At 63.2% G+C, this 25,597-nt stretch overlaps 3 protein-coding genes across 22 annotated transcripts in view; 2 read left to right on the top strand and 1 right to left on the bottom strand.

Moving 5' to 3' along the window:
• CFAP46 (cilia and flagella associated protein 46) overlaps positions 1 to 2,730 on the top strand; it is an 88,717-nt gene extending 85,987 nt beyond the window's left edge. For 8 of the 14 annotated variants that reach the window (XM_047759436.1, XM_047759432.1, XM_047759433.1 and 5 more), the window contains one exon: positions 72 to 2,730. In XM_047759436.1, the coding sequence (XP_047615392.1) occupies positions 72 to 770 (699 nt within the window). In that variant the 3' untranslated portion in view covers positions 771 to 2,730. The remainder of the gene's footprint in view (positions 1 to 71) is intronic. The other 6 variants (XM_047759442.1, XM_047759441.1, XM_047759447.1 and 3 more) reach the window with 3 other exon arrangements.
• A 15,005-nt stretch (positions 2,731 to 17,735) lies between these two features.
• On the top strand, positions 17,736 to 19,177 carry NKX6-2 (NK6 homeobox 2). The gene is made up of 3 exons (XM_047762180.1): positions 17,736 to 18,221; positions 18,312 to 18,484; positions 18,723 to 19,177. The coding sequence occupies exons 1-3, from the start codon at positions 17,816 to 17,818 to the stop codon at positions 18,975 to 18,977; spliced, it is 834 nt and encodes a 277-aa protein (XP_047618136.1). The 5' UTR covers positions 17,736 to 17,815; the 3' UTR covers positions 18,978 to 19,177.
• A 1,799-nt stretch (positions 19,178 to 20,976) lies between these two features.
• Positions 20,977 to 25,597, bottom strand: part of INPP5A (inositol polyphosphate-5-phosphatase A) — a 157,981-nt gene continuing 153,360 nt past the window's right edge. For 4 of the 7 annotated variants that reach the window (XM_047760824.1, XM_047760826.1, XM_047760821.1 and 1 more), the window contains 3 exons: positions 23,297 to 23,365; positions 22,544 to 22,580; positions 20,977 to 22,408 (listed from right to left, as the gene is read on the bottom strand). In XM_047760824.1, the coding sequence (XP_047616780.1) occupies positions 22,287 to 22,408; positions 22,544 to 22,580; positions 23,297 to 23,365 (228 nt within the window). In that variant the 3' untranslated portion in view covers positions 20,977 to 22,286. Of the gene's footprint in view, positions 22,581 to 23,296; positions 23,366 to 25,597 lie in introns of all 7 variants that reach the window. The other 3 variants (XM_047760827.1, XM_047760825.1, XM_047760822.1) reach the window with 2 other exon arrangements.

Here is a 25,597-nt window from a genome sequence, read left to right as displayed (position 1 = left end):
CCTCCTGGGCAGTGAGCTGCGGTCGAGGCCCCAGAGCCCGCATTTCACAGACACGTCTGCTCTCCCCACAGACGAACTTCCACAGAACTGGAAGGACAAGCTGGTGCTCCCGCAGCTGCAGCTGCAGGGCTCGGAGCGGCTGCCCTTCAGCCTCAACCTGGTCCTTTATGGGCTGCCCCACCAGGCCATCCTGTGATGAGCTCCCCGCCCAGCCCACCTCTGCCCACCCCTCCCCACCTGCAGGCACCTGTCCCCTTCCTCTGTGGGCTGCCCTACCAGGTGGTCCTATGATGGCCCCCCCCAGCCCGCCTCTGCCCACCCCTCCCCCCCGTGGCACCTGTCCCCCTCCTGGGGTCTTCCCAGCCAAGGCCCCCCACCCAGTGCTGCAAGGGCCCCCGGGGAAGGGAGGAGAACGCCTCTGGGGGTGCGGGGGAGGGCAAGGAATGAATGCATCAGGCCCAACCGTGCAGCTGCCCAGAACCCCAGGTCCCCGCTGCCCCTCGCACTCCCAGCCGTGTGCCATGGTAGCAGGCGGCCCTCCAGACCAGGCCGGTGGCCCTGGTCCCCAGCCCCTGGTGCCCTGGCTCCTGGGCGAGAAACGCCACTCTGTTTCGTGCTGTAGTAAATGGCTGTGCTCACCTCTGAATTGCAGGTCTGTGATCCAGGCAGTGGGGGCCAGCACCTCCCACCCCCCTCAGAACAAAGGGGACACATGGCCTCACCCCAGAGCTGTTCCTCCGGGGCAGGGGCTCACATCTCAGCACAGGTGACCGTGAGCTCAGGGCTTCCAGGGTCCCAGCCAGGGACCCTGCCCACTCAGTCCCCTGGGGCTTCGCCAAGGAGGCGGGAAGGAGCAGGATGACCCCAACCAGGCTTCAGCGCCACCCGGGGGGCTGCTCCTAATGCCTCTTGGCACAGTGGCCGGGCCTGGGGCAGGTGCAGGCTTGGTCTGGCCTGTGATCCAGCAGCCCCCACGAAGCTGTGGGGGACAAGAGGGGACAGGTCGGGCCCAGGCAGGGGTAAGAGCCAGTGAGCAGGCGGGGGCCGGGACCCTGTTGCCCCTGAATGAAGGGGCCAGAAACGGCAAAGTTACCGCGCCAGGGACCCTCGGGTGCCGACCTGGGACGCCAACCATTGTCCTGCCCTTCTGCCACCCCCACTTCTTCTCAGTCTGTGGTTACCTCTGACAACTGGGCTGGGAGCCCCTCAAGAGGGGCACCTGGCGCTGCCAGGCTGTGCTGGGTGGCAGGTGTTTGCTGAGTGAATGAACGAACAGACATGCCCTCGAGGCCGAGCCCCAGGAGGCCGCAGGCTCCGTATGGGCGGTGGGGTGACACGGCTCCAAGAGCCGGGAAGTGGGTGAGGGGCCACCTCTGAGGGCACAGCCCCCACAACAGGAGGAGCAGCAGTCACCTCCCCCAGAGCTGAGTGTCAGCCGCCACCTTTGTCGCTGCTACGGACAAAGCGAGCCCTGGGAGAGGCCACTGCCCCAGAGGTGGACACTGAGCTGGAGACGAGGGTGGCTGGAGAAGGCCAGATGCCATGGTCCCCAGGCAAGGTCCTCTCCACGCCCCAGGCCAGCCAGGTCCACGTGAAGGCACAGGCACACAGGCTGGAGGGGCGGGGGTGGGTCCCAGCCCACCTCGCCTCTGCTGAGGCTGGGCCCAGAGAGCGCAGTCCGGGACTCTGCCCTGCTGCTCCGCTGCCCTCTCCCTGTGGCTCCGGCAACTCCTAACAGGCTCCGCGCACGGGTAGGGTGTCTGCACCAGGGTCTTGTCCCCCAGTGTCCTGGGGACTTCCGGCCTCTGGGCACTACCTCTGGGGCCTCCCGGCAGCCGGACACAGCCAACCTGAAGGCCAGAGGTTGCCCCCCCCCCCGGCCGATGGTCCCTGGTCACCACCTGCACTGGGAGGCCCAAGGGGTAAGCCGATGAGAGGTGGCACATCCCTGGAGGGTTCCCCTGGTACCTGTGGGCAGGCACAGTGCTCTGCCCTGACCTTGTGTCCCCGACTACACCTGGCGAGGCTGCATCCTTGGGCGAAGGGGGACCAATACTGCGACTTCCTGGGCCGGGACACAGGACAGTCCACACGGCCCCGCAAAGCTCAAATTAAGACCATGTTGAGATTTCACTACTTTATCTACTGAAACAGTTGAAATGAAAAATAGTGACAAAAACCAAACGCTGGTGAACTCGCAGGAAATTGGGTCTCCTGCTGGCAGGAATCTAGAAGGGCACAGGCCCTCTGGAAGCCAGTTTGGCCGATTTGTCTAAGCTGTGCATGCAGTTAGCGCACGCCCCAGGCGCTTATCCCAGAGATGGGGCTGCGTGTTCATACAAGCAGCCGCACGTGAAGGGTTGCAGCCGCTCCATTCCGTCAGAGCAAAAGCTAGAAGCAACCCGAATGCCCTCGCCTTGTGTCACTGAGCGAACCACCCATGTACTTGGACCATCACGACACAAAGGAAGCCACCCGCGGACCCGGAGCTGAGTAGAGGAGCCAGCATCAACGAGGTCACGCGCCTGGTGGTGGTCATGTGACCTTCTCGAAGGATGGACGGGGTGCACATGGGAGCCTTGGGGTGAAGCCAGGCTCTGAAACTTGGCTGTGAGAGTGACACACATCTATACGTGAGATGACATTTCACAAAAGACACAGACACACCTAGATAGACAGATACAGACGCACAGAGGCGCCCACAGAGATACATACATGCAGATACACAACACAGACAGATACACAAAGACACATATAGGCACAGACACACAGACACAGACATACAAGAGAGACGCACACACAGACAACAGGCGCTCAGACACACGTGCGCGCACACACACACGCAGGAACGCCTGTTGGGGTGGTGGACACAGAACCGGCTCCACGGCTCGGATCTTATTGCTGCACCTGCTGCGGCTCAGGTGATGCCTGGGGTGCTGCGTGCTGCGTGAAAGTTCACAGCACTGCCTCTGCTATTTTTGCAACTTCCTGTGAATCTAATTAATTCACCATAAAATGTTTTTTAAAAGCTCATCTTTGATTGGGTTGAAATGCAGTGATTTCCTCCTCTGTCTTTGATTTTTTTCCTTTTTTCAAATATATACACGTAATTGTTTCAGCTTTTTTTTTTTAAGCTAACTAATGACCAGGGAATAAATTCAAATCAAGCAGCGTTGGAAATATGAGCTTTCTTCTAGAAAGATGTTGGCACCCACCCAAACAACAAGAATAAAAGCTTCTGGAAATATTTCATCTACACAGCATCGCATTTTTTACCTTGTACTGTGTCTGCTTGTGTGAGAAATATCCAGCAGTGAGCGGCTGGTCCATGTATCAAAGGCTTTAAAATAACTTTCTGAATTATGTCCCAGCAACATAACAAATCACATTATCAATTAGCTTCTGTAACAGAAGTGGCATTCTGTAATATATTCAGGCATGAAAGAAACTGCGCAGGTGAAATTGATGTAACCCTAAAAACTAGAAGGAAAAAAAGACCACTTGGAATTTATTGGTCGTAATAGGAGATGGAATATAATCAAAGGGCGGACAGCCTTTGAGAAGGGGTCCAGATCCGCAAGCTGTGAATGAGTTCCAGAAAGCTCGCGGGTCGCTGAGGGGCGCCCTGGCATAGGGGCGGGGCTGGGGGCTCTGGAGACCCCGCCACTGCCCTCGCCCAGCCCCTGGCTTCCCGGTCTCCTGGGAGCCCCTCCCTGTCCCCACAAAGTGGAGGACTGGCCTCGGCCGCACCCGGACCCCGACTGCTGTCCTGCCCTCGTGGCCGCTCTGTCCAGGCCCCTCACCTGCAGCAGCCCGTGACCCCAGCGCCTGCTCGTCAATCACTTGATTAAAAGTTCGATTCATTTTCTGAGTTTATGACTTGAAAATAGTGATTCTCATATTTTTAAAATATGGGGTTTCTTTTAACACTATGTTTTATTGTAGGAGATCTGGGGGGAAATTGAATGGAGAAAAGCACGCACAGCCACGCCCAAGGCTAAAGGCCGTGGTGTGGACAGGCTCCGGGTTTCTCCTGTCTGCCCACAGCGGGGCCACCGTGTGCCCAGGGCTCTGGTGCACAAGGATTTTAACCGAGACCTCGTCTGCGGCGTCCCTACCCTCAGATCCAAGCTTGCAAACACGAAGATCTCGGGCATTAGAATGGACGAGGGTCCTTGGGGCGTGGAAGGTGGGGCAGTTAGGGGGAGGCAGGGGGACCTCAGGGTGAGTAGGGGCTGCAGCAGAGTGGGCCGGGGACCCCGAACTGAGGGCGCTGGCGGCAGGCCGGCAGGGTCCGAAGCCCGCGTCTCCCAGCTCCCTGCTGCGTCAACTCCTCCTCTAGCCCCTGGGGGGCAGCGTGGCCCAGGCACCGCCACGTCCACGCCCCAGGCCACACGAGCTCCTGGTCCCTCCTGGGACCCCAGCGGGACGCTCCGTGCCCTCCCTCACCTGGTGCCTGGCGGGTCTGTGGTTCTGGTGCCACCCCCTCCCCCCGCCGCTGTCCCCCTGGGGCCTCCCCTCCTCCCCAAGCCCTGCACTGACCATCGCAGTGGAAACAGGCTTTCCAGACTGATTTGGGTTAAGAAATGAGGCCAGTTAATCAAAATAAAATGTTCACAGGCGCTTGTATATAAATTTCTATTAAGTTCTCTCGTTCAACCCTGGTCTCTAATAGTTTAATTTCTGTATTCAATAATTAAAACTCTATTTTCAGTGGCTGTGAACAATTGTTTTCCTTAATGATCTTCCTGGAGGAGCCAGTAATTTTACATCTTGTAAAAATGATTAACCGGTATCATTATCCCATATCTCTGAAATATAACCCAGCAACTCAAGAAAGGCCATTTGTATTCAATTAACGCTCCCTTGCATTAAGACGTGCGGTGTTACTTCAGGCGGCGCAGAGCCCGCTGTCCTCTCGTTTCACGGCCACCGTGATGGAGGTGGAGGCGACCGGTTTCATGGTCCCACCGCCAACAGGGAAATCAATTCTCAGCGCGTCCCTGCCCTCGGCTCCTGGGAAGCCGCTGCCCCGGGGAGGCCCTCAGCCGGCCCCGGGGCTTCCCGTGGGGCCGGGCGGCCTGTGCAAAGCCTGCCCCGGCAGCAGAGCCCCGGGGGCTGCCCTGTCTCCGGTCTCGTCCCGTAGGGGCTGCCTGCCCCCCCACCCCCAGCCTCGCTCTGGGCCCCAGGCCCCCAGGCCCGGAAGCGGGTTCACAAGGGCCGGCGCCGCTCTGGGGACCAGGGCTGACCTTGGATGTAGGTGGGGAAGGGTCCTGGGGGCGAACGGCGGCGGCGGCAGCCTGCTCCCTCCCCAGGGTGAGGCAAGGGACACGCCCGGCCTCGCCCTCCCTCACGCGGGCTGTCGGCCAGCGGGCAATCTAATCGCTTGACATTTTTATCGCAATTCATTGAGACGAAGGGACACGACTGGATTAACCCCGGGTGGCTGGCTAATGGCCGAGATGGAGCTGCCGAGGGCTCTTAAATTTTCTTGTTAGAGGTTCTAACTCTCCGTGACAGAGGCGGGAGGGGCTTGGAAGGGGGAGGCCTCGGCGCCCAGGTGCCCTGGGAGCCCTGCGCTCAGGAAACTGGCTCTGGAATCTCGCTCTGAGGCCCAGAACCCCCACCCCCGCCCCGGCCCGAAGCTGCTGCTGGAGCCCAGCAAGCCCGGCTGGCACCGCCCCACTCCACGCCTGGCGTGGGCATCCCCTGGACTCGTGGGATGGGGTTTCCTTGACCCGTGAGTGGGCGACTTTTCACCTGGCTCCTGGCCCCTCTGATTGCCTGTGCTCTGAATTTCTTACCCATAATCGGCCTTTGTTCCCCTTTGCATTTTTAATTTCCAGTTCTTCATTAGAAATCGGGAACACAGTTCTTCCCAGTTTCCCATTTATTGCTGGATCTTTTTTTTTTTTTTTTTTGGTCTTTTTGCCAGTTCTTGGGCCGCTCCCGCGGCACATGGAGATTCCAAGGCTAGGGGTCCAATTGGAGCTGTAGCCACCGGCCTACACCACGGCCACAGCAACGCGGGATCCGAGCCGCCTCTGCGACCTACACCACAACTCACAGCAACGCCAGATCCTTAGCCCACTGAGCGAGGCCAGGGATCGAACCCGCAACCTCATGGTTGCTAGTCGGATTCGTTAACCACTGCGCCACGGCGGGAACTCCTTATTGCTGGTTCTTATTCGTTTTACACATTTTCACAGTGAAATGGGACTGTTTTCATCTCCCATATGGTCAAGAGAGCAGCTTCTGGACTCAGACTTCAGGGGGTCAGCCCCACCTTGCCCCCCAAACCCCTCCCTCGGGGTGCTGAGCCTGTCCCTGGGAGACGAAGGAGCAGGGCCAGCGGGCAGAGGACCCACTGGTGGGCACGGCTGGAGCCCCCGACGAGGTGGGCTCGGGGGCTTCCCGGGTCCCTGACCTGTTTTGGGGTCTGTCGTCCACGGGGTTAAGCAAATATTCCACAGAGGACTTTTCTCATTTATTGTTACACTGAAGTCTCAAAACGCTGAAGGGTCCCTCTCGAGCAGGTTGTCGTGTGGAGGAGACAGCGTGGGGACGCAGCAGGTGCTGCCAGAGGACCCTGCTGGACGCCCCCGCCTCCAGGGCCCTCCAGGAGGGGCAGCCGTGCACGTGTCCAGCCTCTTGGGGGACTCCGGTGGAGGCTGGGAAGATGGGGTCCCGGGATGAGGGGCAGAGCCGTAACAAACCCCAGCAGTATCCATGAGGACGGGGGTTCGATCCCTGATCCTGCTCAGTGGGTTGAGGATCCCATGTTGTTGTGTTTGAGATGCAGGCCGGCAGCTGCAGTTCCGATTTGACCGCCAGCCTGGGAACCTCCATATGCCCCGGGTGCGGCCCTAAAAAGACACAGAAAAAAAAAAGCTGGGGGAGAAGGGCCCGGTGCTGGAGGCCCAGAGGTGCCCCCGAGGGGGGTGGGGGGTCCGGCCCATATTTCCAGGGAAACCATTCCCCAGGCCAAGGACCCCCACCCCTTCCGCCCTGAGGCCAGGGCCCCAGGCCCGCGAGGTGGGCAGACAGCGGATTCCACTCCCAGTGGCCTGGGTCCGCCCTTGGTCAGGACGGCGTGACTCCGGACAGTGTGGCCTTGGAGTCTTGCCTGACCCTGCCTTCTGGGAGGGGGGACAGTGCGGGGTCTCGGGGTCCCTGGCACCTGCCCCTCCTCCCCGATCTGGAGCAGGGGTCCCGGGGGTCTGCCGGTGAGAGGCAGGACTAGGTGCTGGGAGCCGCAGGGCCGGCCACTGGTGCTGGGAGTGGGACACACCCTTGGGGGTCCCTGCGGCCCCTGGCCTTGGACTCGCAGCCTGCAGCGCCTCGGCCGGGGTGACTTGGAGCGGGGGGTGGGGGGGGGTGTCCAGGGAAGGTCAGGGACCGCTCCCTGGTCTCCTCTGAGGAGGAAGCCTCTCTGGCCGCCTGGCCCTCTCTGTAGGTCCCGCGCATGGCTGTGTGGCTGTCCACGGCTGACCTGTGAATGGGTGAAGGGTCTTGTCTCCTGTCCCCACCAGGTGGCCGGAACTCACTGCAGACACAGCAGGAGTGACTGTAAGCAGCTGGCCCCCCACTTTCCCTAAGCGGCCAGAGGCCCCTCCCGCATCCTGCCCCCGCCCCACCTTCTCCCAGACGCCTCTTTCCAAGCCCCTTCTAATAAAGAGAAGCAGAGCCTGGGACGCCCAGACGGCTGGGCACAGGGGCGTGGGCTGGCCTTCTGGGCCCAGTGCCTGAGGGGGCCCAGCCACACCGACCACATCGCCCACGCCCACGCGGCTGCTGAGCCCCCCGCCTTCGGCATCCCCAGGAGACGCCTCAGGCCACAGTCCCACCCGGATCCCCTCTGCCCACGTCACCAAACTCGGCTCCAAGGGTCGCCTGCCACGCCCCTCTCGCAGCAGACGTTCAGCAGGTCGCATAACAGGCTGTTAAAGAAAAGAAACTGACCCAAGACTCAGAGGGTGTGCGGATCCGTCTTCACCTGGAGGGAGACGAGAGACAAGAGAGTGTTTTTAAACCAAAATCACTACATTCGTGTAAAGCCGTCCAAAGAGCCACCCTGATCAAGAAGAGCGCGTGAACTTTTTCTCACGAGTACAGACGGGGGGGGGGGGTGCTGCTGCAACGTCTGACGGGTTGAAAAGCAAGCTTTGCCCATTTTCTTGTCACCTGGGAACCAAGGCCATAGTTCAAGTCACAGAGACACCTCAGAATTTCTGAGGTTCAGATTTAGCAAGAAAAAAATTCAAAGAGCCAACATGTTTACAGTACAAGGAGTTTCACTCCTTTTTAAAATGTTCTTACGTCCTTGGGTACATAAGAGCTTCATAGACTAATATCGTTTTTCAAAGCCAATTAGAAAAAGACCTCATAGCAAAAAATATTTAATAAACCCGCATAATTTCCCTGGAGGTAGACAAGCTGCATCAGTTAGTTTGATCTAGAAGTTCTTTGCATTGATGAGATGGCTTCTGTCAAAATCGGAGCAAGAGATGCGCAGAGTGGAGGACAGCTCAGGCGACCGTCCGGGTGAGGGCTCAGGTGAGCCCGGGGGAGAGCCGGCAGCGGGGCCCCTCGGGACCTGGTCAGTCCCAGGAACAAAGCCAGGCAATCAGGCCCCCTTAAGTCCTTGCTGAGAGGACCACCGCTCAGTCTGGGCGGTTTTGTGGCTTCCCTCGACGCGAAATTCACAGAACGAGCTTTTGTTCCTTGTCAGCCCCCCATGTCTTTCAGCAATGACGCAAACTCCCTTTTCATCTTCCTCGAACTCCCGAGGGATGCCATCGGCCGGGGCCCGAAGGGACGGCTGCTCCCGGGGGCCAGGCTACTCTGTGGCCAGAGCTTCCCCTGGGCACCTCCCCCCCAGGAGACCAGCTTCTGTCCTCTGCCACCTGCAGCCCTCATGCAAGCTCAGGCCGCACAGTTAACTCCAAGGCCCTGCATCACAGGCCCAGCCTGGACACATGGCCACGTGGCCAGAACCAACCCTGGAACCTGAACGGCTGATGGAGGTGCTGGCAGAGCCTGGGTGAGTGTGCTCCCTGGAAGGGCACGTGGAGACCCCAGCACCTCCTTCTCCTCCCCTCGAGCCCCGCCCGGCCCCTCAGGCCCCTCCCAAGCTCCTCCCCCTCCCCCAGGCTCCTCCCCTCCCCCCAAGGCTCCTCCCCAGGCAGAGGTGGGTGTCGCGGTACTTCCAGGATTTTTCTCTGAGAAAGCGTCCATGTATTTAATGATGGACAATCTGCTTCGTGAAGTGACAGGCACACGGTCTCAAGTGCTGTTACCTTAGAAATGCCGTCATGGCCTGTTCCGTTCGCTTCTCATCTTTTCCTGAAATCTCACAGGTCACGCACAGCCCAGCCTGGCTGCTGCGCTCCCAGAAGGCAAGCCATCTGTCTGCTTTGGTGAAACTATTGATATTTTCTTTGTGACTAATGGATGGCTAACTCTCGTCACTGCGTCGCGCTCCGGCTTTCAGGGCAAAGAATTCGATGAATGCATCCGATGCCAACGCCGATCATGTATCCTTCCTGCCACCGCGTCCGGCCCCGGCGGCCCCGACGGGGAGGGCGACGTAAAGGTCACGACCGCACCTGCCTTTCTCTCCGCTTCTTTGTGTGTTTCTGTCAGTTTTTAACTCGGGAGCATTTTGGTGCCTCTGGAGCAGCTCGGAGCTTCACCGTCACCAACATGGCTTTGCCTCGGACCTCAGAGGCTCTGTTGTCTGGCCCACGGTTCCTATTCTCACGGGTCACCCACAAATGGCATTTGTCTGGCAGGGACACCCCCACCTTTCTCGCCTGGGCCCCCCAGGACCCCCAGGGGCAGGACTGCTGGGTCCCCACGTTGGGCCGAGGAAGCATGAAGACAGGCCAGGTGACACACAGGAGCCGGAGGAGACGGAAGGCCAAGCACGCCACTGAGAAGGCAAAGACCGAAGCGCCTGCTGTGACCACGCCGGCCACGGGCTCCTCGTCCTCGGCCTTGGTCCAGGCCGGAGGAGGTTTATCCAAACCAGGGGGCCAAGGGCGGGCACGTGTGCATGGGGTCTGCCCGGACAGGTGCTGCAGGCGGAGGCTTGTGCGGTGGTTCCTGGCCGGTGCTGGGACCCGGGCGGGATGAGGAAGGGGCACGGCCGGCAGTATGTGTGTGTGTGTGTGTGTGTGTGTGCCCACGCATGTTGGTTCTGTGGGGCGGGTTTCATAGAGAGCGAGGCCTCCCACACGCGGCATCTCCTGTGCTTTCTGTCCTTGGCCACTGTCCCCAGGCCCTGAGGCTCAGCAGCAGGAAGGCGTGAAGGGGGGCGGAGGGGCGGAGGGTCGCAGCCCTGGCACCGGGGTGGGCGGGGCTTCGCCTTCTCCGCTGTGTTCAACCTTTCACCACCAGTGTCTGTCATCTTCACAACCACAAAATAAAGTTTTGTTTGAAAAAATTGCTTTCCCACCGAATCTCTGACAACTGTCATTTCTCCAAAGACGTCAAGGATGCTGTGCTGGTTTGGGGCCGGTGAGGACACCCTGCCGGCAGGACTACGACCCAGATGCTGCAGCTGGTCAGCCTCTGCTACTGCTAGACCCCTCAGAGCCCCAGACTGCAGCCCCATATGCCCAGGACACCCCCCCCCCGCCCCGTGTGCCCAGGACCCCCCCTGTGTGCTTAGGACCCCCTGTATGTCCAGGAACCCCTGTATGCCCAGGAACCCCTGTGTGCCCTGGAGGCCCCTGTGGCCCAGACTCAGACTTGGCGGGGGCGCCCCCTTGGCCCTCGGGGGCTGGGGCTGAAGAGGACACGCTGATGACCTTCTGGGGTGGGGCCTGTTCCCATCACCTCAAGGGGGAGTGGGCCTCCAGTGTCTTTCCGCCGTTCCCTCCCCAGGGCAGCCTTGGGGCACTGGCGCAGAGGGAGTGGCCTGGCCTTCTGCCCTGGGCCCTGGAAGGGAGGGGCCCTGGGCCGCTGAGCTGCCATCTCCTGGCATGCTCTCTGCCTTGGCTCCGACCCTGGCGGCTCCAGATGCTCCCACCCTGGCCTACCTTCCTTCGGGGGCTTTCTGGGGTCTCTCCAGCAGTGAGAATCTGGGGGGTCCGGTGAGGCCGCCAGGGTTGGCAGGAGCCCTCTGTTACTCTCAGGTCCCGAGTCAGCCTGCGTCTGCTCAGCACCAAGAAAGAAACATCCCCCCCGCCAAGTCCTGGTCGCGCCGGGCAGGTCTGGGACATGCTTTCTCCTGGTGAGACGAGGGCCAGGAAACGCGGGCTCCTTAAGGAGTGACTTGGACCCACACCCGACCCTGCTCACCCTCCCCTGGCCACAGTGGTTATGTGGCCAAGCTGGTCATCAGGAGGGCCGGCGGAGCCCTCCTGGAAGAAGCAAAGCCATCACGTGGGTGGGCCAGGAGGACCCTGGGCTGGGAGCGGGGCTTAACCTCTGTGGATGAAATGTAGGCAGCTCACTGGGCCCCTGCAGACCAAGCCACGTGCCGAGGCCATGGGCCAGCAGCACCTGGCAGGGGGGCGCACACCCACCCCCACGGCAGAGGGGTTTAGTGGGCCCGCACACAATCTCCGAGTCCTAGGGGTCACATCCCAGACCCAACCTGTGGGCCGAGCCCACTCCCCTCCCAGCCCTGCCAAACACATTACCCACTCGGCGAGTGGCCAGGCAGGCTGGGCGGGGCTGGGAGCCCCTCATGCAAGGTGCCTGGGGTCTCTGCCTCACCCAGCTTCCGCCAGGTGAGAGGGCAACGCAGAGTGGCTGTTCCCCACGTCCAGGCCCCTGGATGGGATGTGTGCTGTCCAGGGCCATCCCTAGCTCTTACCTGTGGCACCAGCTCTAAGGGCGGCAGCTTTTAGACCAAGTCTCCCTGCAGGCCTGGCCCCCAGGAACGGGGCATGACGCCATCACGCCCCCCAAAGCCGCCTCCTGCCTGGAGTCCGGCCCCCCCCCAAGAAAATGCAAATGGGCCTTTCTTAGACCCCACGTCCTTAGCCCCCCTGCCGCACCCCCCCCGCGCCCCCCCACCTCCCCACCTCAGGTCTTCTGGGAAGCAGCCCTGCCCCCGGTTAGTGGCCAAGCGCCCCCAATCACCGTGTCAATAGCGCCAGCCTGCGTCTGTCAGGCTGTCATCAATTTGCCTACTGACTCCTCCCTCCCTCTGAAGGCATTTCATAAAGACCTGGGGCTACACGGACAAAGAGATTCAAGGCTGAGCGAGCACTCAGGCCCCGCGGTCGGGGTGGGGTGGGCAGGCACCCTCCCCCCGACGGGCACCCCCACCTGCCCAGATGGCTGAGGCTGCCGGGCACCAGGGGCGCAGGCCCCCAACTGGATTTCAGGGAGGGTGCGGGCCACGGTGCAGCAGGACACCTCCCCCAGGAAGTCCCCATGGCGGGGGGGGGGGGGGGGGGGGGCTGGCGTGTAGCCAAGAGCCCTTCCGGAAGCCTCCACCAGCCAGTGCTGTCGCATCTCGGCCTGGGAACAGCAAGGCGGCCAGAGCAGGCGCCCTAACACAAATCTTGCACTTGGCGCTCAATTAGCGCGTTTGGCACGCGGTCAGACCCCCAGGAGAGTGGCGGGAGGGAGCTCATTACCAGCCGCTGCGCCTCTGCTCCGCGAGGCCCGGAATGAGCATGGAGGGTGATTTATGGCTGCTCTCTTTGTCCTTTCCTGAAGGAGACAAGATTCCTGGGAACCCAGAGAGCCAGCCCTCTGAGGTACTGTGAGCTTGCGGCCTGCAGAGGGCAAAGGGCCACCTCCTCCAGGGAGCCCACCTTGTGACGGAGGTAGCCAGCTCGCTCCTTGCCTGGCTCCCGGGTTTCAGGGCCCGAGGGAGGGAGCATGATTTCCAGCTCAGGTCAGAAGGTCCCAGGGGCGCACCCCCCAGCCTGGCCCCTGGGGGTAGGGACCCCCCCAAATGGAGAGGGACTGGAGCCCTTGCCAGGCCCAGCTGCTTGTGGCTGGCGCCCCCCAAACTGGGCCCAGGCAGGCCTGGAGGGGTGGGGGCAGGTTTTGCTGAGATTTTGGCCTTGACCGGACCCATATGGACTCGCCTCCTCAGCCCCCAGGCCTCCCGGCCGGTGCCAGCCCTTCGTCCTTCTCCAGCTCTTCCGGTGGAGAATGGCGGGTCTGGGGGTAGCCGCCCTAGGGTGGGGGCCCGAGGGAGGGACCCAGGAGGGGGGAAAGAAGGAGGGGCTGTGGGGGGAGGAAAACAGAGGGGGTGGGACTGTGGCTCAGGCCTGCGGAGGCCAGGTGGCTGAAACCCACGTTGGCCCCGCCGACCCCAGGCCACCCCAGGTCAAGGAGAGTAAGTGGTGTCCCCTCTTAAGAAGCTTGTCTGGGAGTGGACGAGATAAATTATGTTGGCAGAGTCCGGACACATGCCTTGTGTTGCCTCCCAGTAACCACAAGAGGTCTAGGCCATGTGTCCCCTAAGAGGGAATGACCCAGAGCCGTGAGGCCAGGTCACCCAGCACGGTCTGGGCCGGCACAGCTCAGGTCCTGGGGGACTGCGTGTCCGCAGCCCTGCGGCAGTGCTTCCTTTAAACGCTTCTGTATCAGGTCTCAACCTGACCAAGGTGAGGGCCGCAAAATGGTAAGAGAGACTCAGGTTTGGACAAGGCTGTGGACTGCCGCTCTGTGTACTCTATGGCTTAACATTTACCAAAATACATAAGTTTTAAAGAGATAAAGGTGCTGGAGTAGGGGAGCTGGGGGTCAGGGGGGCTCTGCAAGGTGGGAGACGCCTGCTTGCCCATCCCCGGCTGGGGGACAGGCTTCAAGTCCAGTGAAGCCGGAGCATCAGAGGACAGACAAGGGGTGGGGGGGACCCACTGGAGAGCCCAGGGTGCCCTGGCTCCTCTACCCCTCTGTGCCCCTCCCACCCCAGGCCCAAGTGTGCCCCTAGCCCTCACTGCTCCCTAGACTGTCCCTGTCTCTCGTCTGGCAACGCTGGGGATCAGCCAAGCCGCCCCCTCTTGTGCCCCTGCCCAGCGACAGGTGTCTGCCAGCTGCCTTGACCATGGTCAGCCAGAAGAGGGCGCCAGTACGGTGGGCGGGCGTCTGGTCTTTACCCGGGGAGTGGGCAGCGCAAACGCCTGTTCCCACCGCGGGGACCAAGGTCCCTCCATCCCCAAGCCCCTGGCAGCACCCATTCACGGATTAATGGGTTCTCTTGACCCATTAATCCCTGGGTGAGCAGCATCTAGAATCTGCCTGAGGGTGTGGACACCTCCTGGCACTACCAGAGACTGAGAACTGCTCACTCTTGGGAGGACAGCGCCAAGGCCCTTTGCCCTTTGAGGGGATTGGGAGGGGGGGGGCTGCCTCAGATTCCCCAGTTGGGGCAGATGGCAGCGCCACGACTTGCCACCCCCCTTAGCGACAAATATCCATTCCTTTGGTCTTGGCCAACTCCAAGAGCATCTGCGAGGGGGTATAGGCTCCAGGCCCCCTTCCCCCTTCTCTAGGCCTCCCTCCCCCGACTCCGGCCGGGCTCTGACCCTCCCAGGGCTTGGACACCTGTTGGCCCCGGTTGTCCCTCCCTGGCGACCACCTTTCCTGACCTCCCTCTGCCCAGAGACCCTCTCGGCCCGGTTCGCCTCCAGCAGGCACTTGCGAAGTTGTTTGGTTTATCCTTTATCATCCATGCCTCCTCCCCCCCCTCCCCGGGGGGTCCGGGCGGGGGCGTTTGCTGCGTTCACGTGGCTCTCCCGGAGCGTGCCTGGCACCTAGTAGGTGCTCCATAAGTCAAGGTCTCTGCCAAAGAGCGCGCTCTCCGGGTGCCAACACCGTCTAGTCTAGTTCGAGCGCCCAAGGGCTCCGCCGGCTTCCCGGGCGGGACTTTTCCTTCCCCGCCAGGAGATGGCATTCGCGAACCTCTCCGCTCCGGCGGAAACCGGCTCCGGCCGCAGGAGCCCAGAGGCGCCCCCTCCCCGAAGGCGGCCACCGGACGGAAGAGGAGGGGGCGCTTCCTTCGATCCTCGCCGGAGGCGGGTCCCGGGAGCGCCCGGAGACGGCGGGCAGGGGAGCGGAGGAAGCGAACCGGCCTGCGCTCCGGGACTGGCCCTGGGGGAGGGAGCCGGGTGCCGCGGCCTCCTGAAGGGTGGGCAAGCGTCCGGGGATTGGGAACCGGTGCGCCGAGCAGGACGGGGCGCGAGGGGAGGGCGCCGGGCCCCCCACTCCCGGAGAGCAGGGGAAAGAGGCCGTCCTCACCCCGCCCTCCCGGCGCCCTCAACCCCTGAGGGCCCCACTACCGCACCCACAGCCACTGGCTCCCGGGAGAGCCGAGCACGCCGCGGCCAGCGGATAGGCCCACTCGCGACCCCAAGCATCCCGGCCGTAGTCCAGCGGAGAACCTGGCGGCGCAGACGGACCCGGGGCGCCGGGCAGCGCCTCAGGGTCTCTGCTTCCTCAGCTGTGAAAAGGGGCTGCGGAGGCCCCCGTCCAAGTGCGCGAGGAGCCAATGCGCGGCGCCCAGAGCTGCGGCGTTCCTGCGGCCTCCGAGCTCGGGTCGCCGGGACCCTTCGGAAGAATAAGACGCCCTGTCACCCCGTCCGGGTGCGCCACGCCAGGCCCGCCCCAGAGCATTCCGCCGTCGGACTCGCCTCTTCGGCGGCGCGGGGTGGTCTAGAGGAGGGAGACAGCCCCGCCCCGCTCACCTGGCCCCGCCCCTCATCTGCCACGCCCCACACCGCCTCTGGCTCCGCCTCCAAGCCTGCAACTCGGGCTCCCACCCGAGACCAAGATTCGGCCACCCAGCCGTCTCCTCCCTAGGAACCCAATGGGGCCCAAATCCTGCAGGGAAGGACCCACTTGCGTCTGGGCACTCGGGGCACGCACACGCTGGGCCCGAGGAAGTGGGGCGCAAGCGAGGCCCGACGCGGGTCTTGGGGCCCTGCCACCATAGGTAGCGGAGGAATGACTGAAGGACGCCCTCGGTATCTCCGGCCTGGCGCAGCAGGTGCAGACCGGTGTAGACCCGGATCCCTCGAGTGCAGCCCCTGCCGAGGAAGCGGCAGGAGAGAAACTCCCGTGCACGCGAGCTGCCCCATGCATGAAGCCGGGGGCACCTCGCGCATAGAGCTCGGCAGGGGACCAGCAGCGTGCGAGCAGCACAGGCCGGGGCGGCCACCGAATGCCCCCCCCAGACCCAGCGGCCAGTGGCCTTGCGAGCCGTGATCTGTCATAGGGACCCGCAAACCCAAGACACCGAGGCTAAATACACAAAACGAAAGTGGACCCCCGAGGGTCTTAGTGCGAGCAGACGCTCGGTCCCTGCATAGAGCGGAGAGGGTCACCTTCTCCCGCGCCACCCAAACCCTGGCGGTGGGAGTTAAAGTGAAAAGTCGTTGCTAACGGACCGCACCAGGCCAGAGAGGGGTCGGCCTGGGCACACCGCCCTCCAGCCACTAAGCGGCGGCCGTCTGTTCGAACACGTCCAGGTTACGTTCCCTACCCTAGCGAAGTAACAGCAACAGCTGTCAATTCGTCAATTAGTAGTGAGTATGTGACACCACCCCGAAGGACGAAGGAGACGATGTCCAGAATTTTCCTCAGCGCCTGCCTTCCGCCGGCACTCGCAGTCCACTGAGACCTTTTCTGAACACGCACAACGATTCCACCGGGTGCAAGGTTTTCTGCTCAGAGAAGGACACCGGGGGCCTTGCGCACCAGTCAGAAGGCCGCGCTGCCGCCGGCTGCACTTCGGCCGCGCCCTCGGGTCGAGGCGCTGAGCCCACCAGGGTCCCGTTCCCCCGGCTTGGGCTGCGCTTCACGAGGGAAAGGCCATGGGCCAGGGCCGGGCCCCCGGTGCCTCCCGGGAACGAGCTGCACATCGCGACCAGGAAACGCCCCGGCTCGGCAGCGTACAGTCCCGTGGGCCGGGAGGGGACAGGCGAACTGCCCGCCTGGCAGCGCACGCGACTTGACAGCCTCGCATGGGGCCCTCGGCAGCGCGCCAACCTTTGGCTGGTAAACCAGAGCAGATTCTCGCAGGCCTGGTCTAGCGTTCGGCCCGTGGACTCTGAGGACCCGCTTCAGCCGCTCTTCCGCATCCGGGAGGAGAGGGTTCCCCGAAATGCTTTCGTTCCTCTCTCAAACCTGAGCCCCAGGCGGCCAGGAAGCCGCAAGGCGGGGCGCAGGCCGTGATCCCGAAGGTGCCCGATGGCTCCTCACGCCCTCCAGCCTGGGGCGCTTCACCGAATGGGACGCACGGAGTAGCCGAGTGGATCCTCAAATCTGCATTCTTTCGGGCGATAAAATATGTTCTCGTATTTTTTCGTGATTTCCCATTAAAACCTTTGCCTAACTAAACTCCCATCCAACGGGATTTATTTCGTCCCCGGGGAGATAAATCAGGGGGCAAATTTACAGCCCGGGAGGCACCTGCCGCGCTAATGGGCCCTTCATGGAGTGCGCGGCCGGCGGGGGCGCGCGCAGACGGCCGGGCGCTGGCCAATGGTCGGGCCGCGGGCGCCAGCAGCCAATCAGCGCGCGCGCCGCGCTGGGGCCCCGCGGTTATCAGCGCGCCCGGGCCGCGCGGCGCCGCTCCGACCGGCCCCGGAGTCGCTGCCAACGCCGCCGCCGCCGCCCGTCGTTCCCCAGCCGCCGCCCAGCCCGCTCCGGAGCCGCCGCCCGGCCGCCCGGCCGCCCGCCCTCGCGCCAGCCCTCCGCGCCGTCGGCGCCCGCGCCCCACGCCCCCGCTGCAGCCGGCGCCCGCCCGGGCCGCGCGCAAACTTCCCGGCGGGCGCGGGCGGCGGCGGCGGCGGCGGGGCCCGGATGGGCGCCCGGGCCGGCGGCGGCGGCGCCCATGGACGCTAACCGCCCGGGCGCGTTCGTGCTGAGCAGCGCGCCGCTGGCAGCGCTGCACAACATGGCCGAGATGAAGACGTCGCTGTTCCCGTACGCGCTTCAGGGCCCGGCCGGCTTCAAGGCGCCCGCGCTGGGCAGCCTGAGCGCGCAGCTGCCGCTGGGCACCCCGCACGGCATCAGCGACATCCTGGGGCGGCCCGTGGGCACGGCGGGCGGCAGCCTCCTGGGCGGCCTGCCCCGTCTCAACGGGCTTGCCTCGTCGGCCGGCGTCTACTTCGGGCCCGCGGCCGCCGTGGCGCGCGGCTATCCCAAGCCGCTGGCGGAGCTGCCCGGGCGCCCGCCCATCTTCTGGCCCGGCGTGGTGCAGGGCTCGCCCTGGAGGGACCCGCGCCTGGCCGGCCCGGGTAGGTGGTCCGCGGGCGAGTTCGGCGTGGGGCCGAGGTGCGGGCGGGGGCGCGGGCCCGCCAGCCGCGCTCACCTGCTCTCGTTTGCAGCCCAGGCCGGCGGGGTCCTGGACAAGGACGGCAAGAAGAAGCACTCGCGACCGACCTTCTCAGGGCAGCAGATTTTCGCGCTGGAGAAGACTTTCGAGCAGACCAAGTACCTGGCGGGTCCGGAGCGCGCCCGCCTCGCCTACTCTCTGGGCATGACCGAGAGCCAGGTCAAGGTGAGGCAGCTGCGGCCCGGCGGGCCCGCCGATCCCGCGGCGCCGAAGCAGACCCGCTCGCTCCCCCGCGCCCTGCGAACGGGAAGGGACTGCGAGCGGCCGCCTGGGCCCCTGCGGCCGGAGCCGGGTCAGAGGGGTGGCCTGGGGCGTCGCTCCACGTCCAAGCGGGCGGCGGGGTCTTCGCCGGTGCCGCCAGGTGGTTCGGGGGACGCTGCCTGATGAGCACCCCCCACCCCAGGTGTGGTTCCAGAACCGCCGGACCAAGTGGCGCAAGCGGCACGCGGCGGAGATGGCGTCGGCCAAGAAGAAGCAGGACTCGGACGCCGAGAAGCTGAAGGTGGGCGGCTCGGACGCGGAGGACGACGACGAGTACAACCGGCCCCTGGACCCCAACTCGGACGACGAGAAGATCACGCGGCTGCTCAAGAAGCACAAACCCTCGAACTTGGCGCTGGTCAGCCCGTGCGGCGGCGGCGCGGGGGACGCCTCCTGAGGACGCGGCGGCGAGGCCGGACAACCAGGGTACGGGCCGCGGGCCGGCGCCCCGCCAGCCGCCCGCGCCGGAGTGTGTATATATATTTTTACAGCAGAATAAGTTATAAAGCGGCCCGGCTCGGGATGGGCGAGAGAGTCCCCGGCCGCCCCCGCGTCCCTGTCCCGGGCTCTCGGCGTGGGCGCAGCCCCGGGTTCGCCGCTGCCGAGCGTCCTGGGCGGAATCACTTTGTATAATCAATAAATTATTTAACACGTCCCCGTCGGAGCTGCGGCTCCCGAGGCTGCACCGCGTGTTTCTTCCTCCCCGAACACCGCGGGCGAGGCGCCCTGCGCGGCGGCACCGCCCGCAGCCCCTGCTCGGCCCTCTGTCCCAGGTCTCCGGTCGGGTAGTCTATCCCGCGGGCTCCGCGCCCTCGGCCGGAGGCGGTCCTGGGCCTGGCGCGGGTCCTGCTCCGCAGCGGAGCTCGATGGAGCCCTGGGCCGCGCAGGCGGCCGCAGCGCGGAGGACCGAGGGCATCGCGGGGCCGGCCTGGAGCAGGCAAGGGCCCTCGGGCCCTGGGAACCCTCCGGCGGCTGCCTGAGGGAAGGGGGCCAACCCCGCTCGAGAGCCGTGAAGAGCCAGGACTCAGTGAGGTGGAGCGGAGCTCCAGGCGCCAGGACAGAACGGGGCGCTGGGTGCAAGTCGGCGGCAGCGGCGGCTCCTCCGGTGCAGGCGGTGCAGGCAGCTCCGGCTGGAGGCAGCAGGTACGACCCCTGCCCCCTCCCCAGTACCTCCCCCAATTCCCGTGGCCGCAGCCTGGGGCGCCCTCCCCCAGACGTCTCAGGGCCACAGTTTTCCCGCCTCAGATGGATAGAGTTTGAGCAAATGGAACCCCGTCTGGGGGTGTCCGGAAGGGGCACTATGGCCCAGGCTTTCCCCTGGGGGTGTGTGTGTTGGGGGGGCAGCCACCTGGGCCCTGGCTTCACTGACTGTTTTGGTCTCGGATGACGCAGATGAAAACATGCCTCGGTAGCTGCATGAGTAGCCCAGCAGCACTAAACTCACATTGGGTGAAATAAATCAGGTTTTAAATTCATCTGCGCTATGGCCCTTCTGCTACCATTTAATGGATTTTTTTCATCAGTAGAAAGTGCTGTTTATTTCAAACTGGGATTACAAAGACATCCAAAATAATTCTGCACACCCTGGGCGGCTCCCAGTTCCCTTAGCTGGCCCCGGCGTTTCCTCCGCGAGTGTGGCCCTGGCACCTGGAGGAAGCACATCTGGCCGGTGCTTGGACTTGTCCTCCTCCTGGCCAGCTCCCTCCTTGACCCAGGGGGGCCTCCCTGGATGGACCAGGCCCCCAGTCCGGCCCCCGGGCCCCACGGTGGCCTGGGGAGCCCTCCTCTCTGGCCTGTTCCTCACTGGGGCGCACGGGGCCGGGATTCTGGTTAACAGCGGCCCGGATCTGCTCTGGTTCACACAGGTCCCACCAGTGCAGGTTGCGTGGAAACGCCACGTGCTTGCTTGTTCATGGGCATAACTGTTGTGTTAATTTTAAAAACGAAATCTAACCGATTATAGATTACTGTAAGGTTTCTCCTGGAAGGCGTTACTGAAAATGTTGCAGAGACATGTAAGGGGCTCAAGTTTCACGTGTGTTTTTTTGCTGACTGCTGCACCAGTTTAAAAACCAGACATTTCCATTTGCTGGTCCTTTTTAAGGAGCACTCATTTTTAAGAAAAATGCCCGGGAGTGAACTGTGTTCTCAGCCCGAGTTACAGCGTGGGAGTTTCCACGTTTAAGGCTTTGGGGAGGACAATGCATTTGTGTAACCCTGTTTTAGAAACGCCGAAGGGCGAGTCCCTCGTTACCGCTGCAGCACCAAGTCCGAGGGCGGCCTGGCCCCGTGGCCCAGTCCTGCGACAACATCCGGCCCGCCAGAGCCCAGGACTGCTGATGAGCGCGGCTGGAGTCACGGGGACCCAGGAGGAGGCGGCACAAAGCAAACAGGAGTTTTTCACCACGGTCAATTTTATTGCTTAGGAACCGGAGCGGTCATTTCCAAAGGCCTGCACAGTGACCAACCGCTGAAACCCCGCTACACAGAATCACCGTGGGGGCAGAACGGCCGTGTGGCCCGTGGACAGAGCAGAGTGACCACAGCATGACACAGACCCCGACCGTATCATCAAGGACACAGGTTCGGCAAGCGGACGCCAGGTCGCTTGCAACAGTAGTGATTTATCTAAAAACAAGCTTCTCCCCAGCGCCTTCCCCCAGCCCGGAGTTCTGTAGTGTTCTAAAGCAGATCAATAAAACGTACGCTTGTGTTTCATCCGCGGGCCCTGGGGGTCGCCTCTCGCTGCTGCACCGGGAGCCAGGCGCAAGCACTTGCAGCAGGGTGATGACACAGGCCGTCTGAGGCTGAGCAGCCAGAGGACGTGCACAGTTTGGTTTCTCTGAATATGTTTACGCACAGCCCAGGTAAAGCAGTTTCTATCAGAAGCAGACTAGGCTATTTTTATTTCTCCCATGATATCATTGTTTTATGTAGAATACTTGGCACCATAGGACAGTAACAAAAGACAGACAAAACGGTTTACAAAATTCTTAAAAGGTACACCCGCGCTAGCTAGAAACTTCACATTCGGTTCTGAATATCACACAGAAAGGTGCCTAGGAGTCTCCGACTGCCAGTGCAGATGTGCCGTCGCCGCTGTGACCCGTGACGGTTCGGCTCGGTCATTTCCCTTGTTTTTTAGAGCCTCGCATGTTGACCTACACGTGACCGAACTCCTAGACTCCGATTCTACCTGCTGATATGACAAAGCCTTCATACTGGAAAGTATATTTAGCGTAAGTTTTGGTAAGGTTTATAAATTATTTTTAAAAAGTATATATTTATATATATTTATATATATAAAAATGGGAAGCAGCTGCAGTGTGATTCAAAAACCATGTAACATGGCAGTAGAGTGACTAACAGGGAAGGGGGGGCCATTGGAAGTGAAAGCGAGGCCGTGCCCCCCAGCAGAGCCCCGCCCGCCCCCTCGGCTGCCGGAGGGGGACACCGGCCCCGTGGGGTTTCCTTGCTGGAGAAGCTCCTCCACGCTGACAGTGATTAAAAATCGAAAACTGTGGAGTCTAAAATACAGGATCTCTTCGCTGTCTATTAGAGTTTTGGCAACAGGACCGTGACTCGTTTTAAAAAACCCAGTATTTCTACTTGACGTCACACGAACAGACACGACAGTGACAGTGAGGTATGAGAGGCTTTCCGGAGCGGCCGTCCGGAGGCGGAAGCGAAGGGTGGGGCCGGCCGTCTAGCAGGTGGCGCTTGGGCGGGTTTCGATGGGCTGCGGCGTCCGTGTCCGTCCGTCCGTCTGCTCCTCGAGCTGCAGGGAGGGCTCGCCGGGGGTCCCCTCGCGGCGCGGGCATCGCTTCCCTGCCGTGGAGTTGGTCGTTTGTTAGCGGCCCAAACACACCAGGCAAAGCTGTGAAAGCTGAGCTCAGGGAGCAGGATATTTACCACCACGTCACTGCACCACACAACACTTGTGCACATGGGCGTGAGGTTTACCTGCCCCGGGCGCCACGCGGAAGGCCAGGAACACGGGCTGCAGGCGGAGAGGAGAGGCCGTCAGCACCCGCCCCGGGCCGGCTGCCCCCGCCCCGCTCCCGGGCCACCGGCTCGGACACGGCCGGAGGGGCGTGTGCGGGACTGGGCGGCCGGAGGCCCGAGGCGCCGCCCTGCCCGGTCCAGCGGTGTTCCTTCCAGCTGAACACCAACGTCCAGGCCAATGCCAGGCCTGCCGAGCGCGGGCAAGGACGGGCCAGGGGGCGGCGGCCCGGACGCCTCGACAATGAGGAACCGTGAAGCCTGTCCTCCGGTGGTGGGACATGCCACCTGTCGCCTCATGGCCCCTTGGCAGGGGCGGGGGCAGGGGAGCGCGGTCACATGCACAGTTAGTCCCAGGGCTGTGAGCCGGGTCGAGGACACTCCGTGTGGCCGCAGACCTCGGCCCCAGAAGCCGGTAAGACTGACTTCCAGTGCCCCCTCGGGAAAGGGCCTCGGGAAAGGGCCGGTGGGCACGGCCTCCTCTCACAACCGAGCACCTGCGCTCTGCCCTGTTGTCACGTCCGCCTCCTCACCTCCTGCCCACCTACCCTACCTTCTGGGGTTTCTTTAAAATTGAATAAAAACAGACCAACTTGGCGTCCTCGGAAGCCGAAGGCAGGAGGCGGAGAAGAGGCGGCCAGAGCAGCAAACCGCCCGCCTGCCGCCCGCCCGCCGCCCAGCCCCTGGGCTGCAGCCGGGCTCTGCCACCATCACCTTGTGGTCCCCCATGCAGACGCTGGGCCCGATGTGGTCGTAAGTGGCGGCCTTCTCCTCGCTCTCCGACTGGAAAAGCAAACAGAGAGGGGGGTGGGGGCGGGAGTGGTGGGGTTTCCTCGGGAGCAGAGGGTGCAGCCGCCACTCTGTCCTGGGCACTGGCCGGCCAGGTGCTGGCGTGCCGCTGGCGAGGGGCTGGCACCCAGGCTGCACCTCGCGCCCTGCCTCTTCCAGGTCAGAGGGCTCCAGCCTTGGGAAGAAGGGCCCCGGGCTCCCTCTGACCCGGCCGCGCTCGGTCAGTGCAGCTGTGAGCTTCCCTTCCGCCCGCCCTGCACTGAAGAAGCCCGTCCAGTCTGCGTCCCGCCTTCCTGGCTGACCCTGTTTCTGGCAGCAGGTTCCATTAGCCCGGACCCCCTGTGCAAGGAGCACAGATCCCCCCGCCATCCCCCACGGATCTGAGTTCCCCACGCTGCACCCAGCGACATGGCTGTGGGCACAGGGCGCCTCCCGCCTCCACCAGCCTGCAGACCCCTGAAGTGCGGCGTCAGGAAGGGGTGCTCCCGGCAGCCTGCCGGCTCCAACTGGGCCGGAACCTCGCATCCGAGCTGGAGCATCTCAGGCTGTCACGTTACAACCGAATCATCTTTAATGCAGTAGGAAGCTTAAGGTCAGATTTCCTTCCCAGCGTGGCTGCCAGAAAGCACGACAACGCTCTGCTCACCTCCCCGCCCGCCTGCTGCTCCCCGGAGCGGGGACGCTCGTCAGGCGCAGCGCGGTAATTTACAAAGGCAGCATAAAATTGTGGATTTCCAACTGCTAATCTCGAGACAGATAAACAAATTACAGCGGGCGCCACACACCTCGCTGCGCATTCATCACCGCGGCCGCCGCCTCCGTGGTTCCGGGGCCGGGAAGCGGAACGAACATGACGCCGAGGTGACCGAGCGTGGCGTGATGGATGACGCTCGGAGGCTGCTCGCCTGGCCGCTGGGCGGGTAACGCCCGCCACCCAGGGAGCTCCTGGGGGGCCTGCTGCCCCCCGCCCCCGTGAGGAAGGCCCCAGGCCCTCCCCTGCAACCGGGTCTTCAGGGTCAAGTCTTGGGCCCAGAACTGAGGTGCTGCGAATGCACGGAGAACCGCTGGCCTGTCCGCCGCCCTGGGCTGCACGGGGTGGGGGCCGCCCCCCTTCGCAAGGATCCTCAGCACCCCCTGCTGACCTACAACGTCCCCTGCAGGACATTTTTTTTACTGCAGGAGGACACTGGTCTCTTCTCTGGCCCCGAGGCGTCCCAAGGGCCACAGCCCTGTGCTCGGCTCACCGCCCCCCCCCCCGCCCCCCCGTGCCCAGGAAGGTGCAACTGTGCCGTCCACTCAGGGCCCCGGGGCCAGGCCAGCAGAGAGGGCGAGGCTGTGTCCGAGGCCAGGCGCCTGCCTGGTCTGCGTGCTCAGGGCCAGTGTCCCATGAAGCCCCTTCCAGAGGCCGCCTGCAGAAGCAGCCCCGGGGCCTGTCCCCTGCCGTGGGCTCCGGGTACAGGGCTGGCACAGAGGGTCCTGCCCATGGGGCCCCAGCCGAGCAAGCTCGCTGCAGACCCCAAGCGCCCCTGCCTCCGCCCTGGCTGGCAGGCTTCCTCCCCACACATCCGGGGAGCTCTGGCTCAAAGCAGAGCATGGAGGGCCAGCCCTTCCAGAGAGGCCAGGAGGGCCTCCTAGTGGGGGCCGCAGGGACGGCTGAGTAGGGGGACGGGGTCTGCACCCCGGCAGGCCAAGGGGGCTCTGCCCTCCTCCTGGGTCTCTGGATGAGGGCCCAGGGCCCAGGGTCTGGCCCCGGGGTGCAGACAGGGCTCCTGGGGACAGCTGCAGGGGCTGGGCAGGGTGGTGGCTAGAGCCTGAAACACACTGGGTTGAGGTCAGGGGTGGCCTGGGGCCGCGGGAGGGAGGAGTCAATGCTCTTCGTTGTGATATTTTCTCACTGCCGGGTGACAAACCACGGCAGGCACTGATTCCTGAGAGCGCGCCTCCGGCCTGAGTGTGGGTGGCGAAGAGCCCTGGGGAATCACAGGCTCCGGGCAGCGGGACGTCCAGCACCCCGCACGGGAGGCGGCCCCCTGAGCGTCGGCCGTGCGTTGTTAAGCTCTCAAGCCCAGATGGGGCTCTGGCTCTGACTTAAGAAAACAAGGACGGACTTCACGCTCGCAGGACCTTTCTAGGACAAGAGCACACGGACACTCCCTGGGGACGACCCCAAAGCACTGACAACAGGTGCGCCCGTTCAGAGTTCAGGATGCAGCAGCCCCGCGCACA

The sequence above is a fragment of the Phacochoerus africanus genome, chromosome 15 (assembly GCF_016906955.1).
Source record: "Phacochoerus africanus isolate WHEZ1 chromosome 15, ROS_Pafr_v1, whole genome shotgun sequence".
NCBI lineage: Eukaryota > Metazoa > Chordata > Mammalia > Artiodactyla > Suidae > Phacochoerus > Phacochoerus africanus.
This window is presented reverse-complemented; position numbering and strand designations above follow the sequence as displayed.

Coding starts and splice junctions, on each gene's coding strand:
- NKX6-2 (XM_047762180.1), top strand. CDS start 17,816: ATGGACGCTAACCGCCCGGGCGCGTTCGTGCTGAGCAGCGCGCCGCTG. Junction 18,222..18,311: donor CCCGCGCCTGGCCGGCCCGG/GTAGGTGGTCCG, acceptor TCTCGTTTGCAG/CCCAGGCCGGCGGGGTCCTG. Junction 18,485..18,722: donor TGACCGAGAGCCAGGTCAAG/GTGAGGCAGCTG, acceptor CCCCCACCCCAG/GTGTGGTTCCAGAACCGCCG.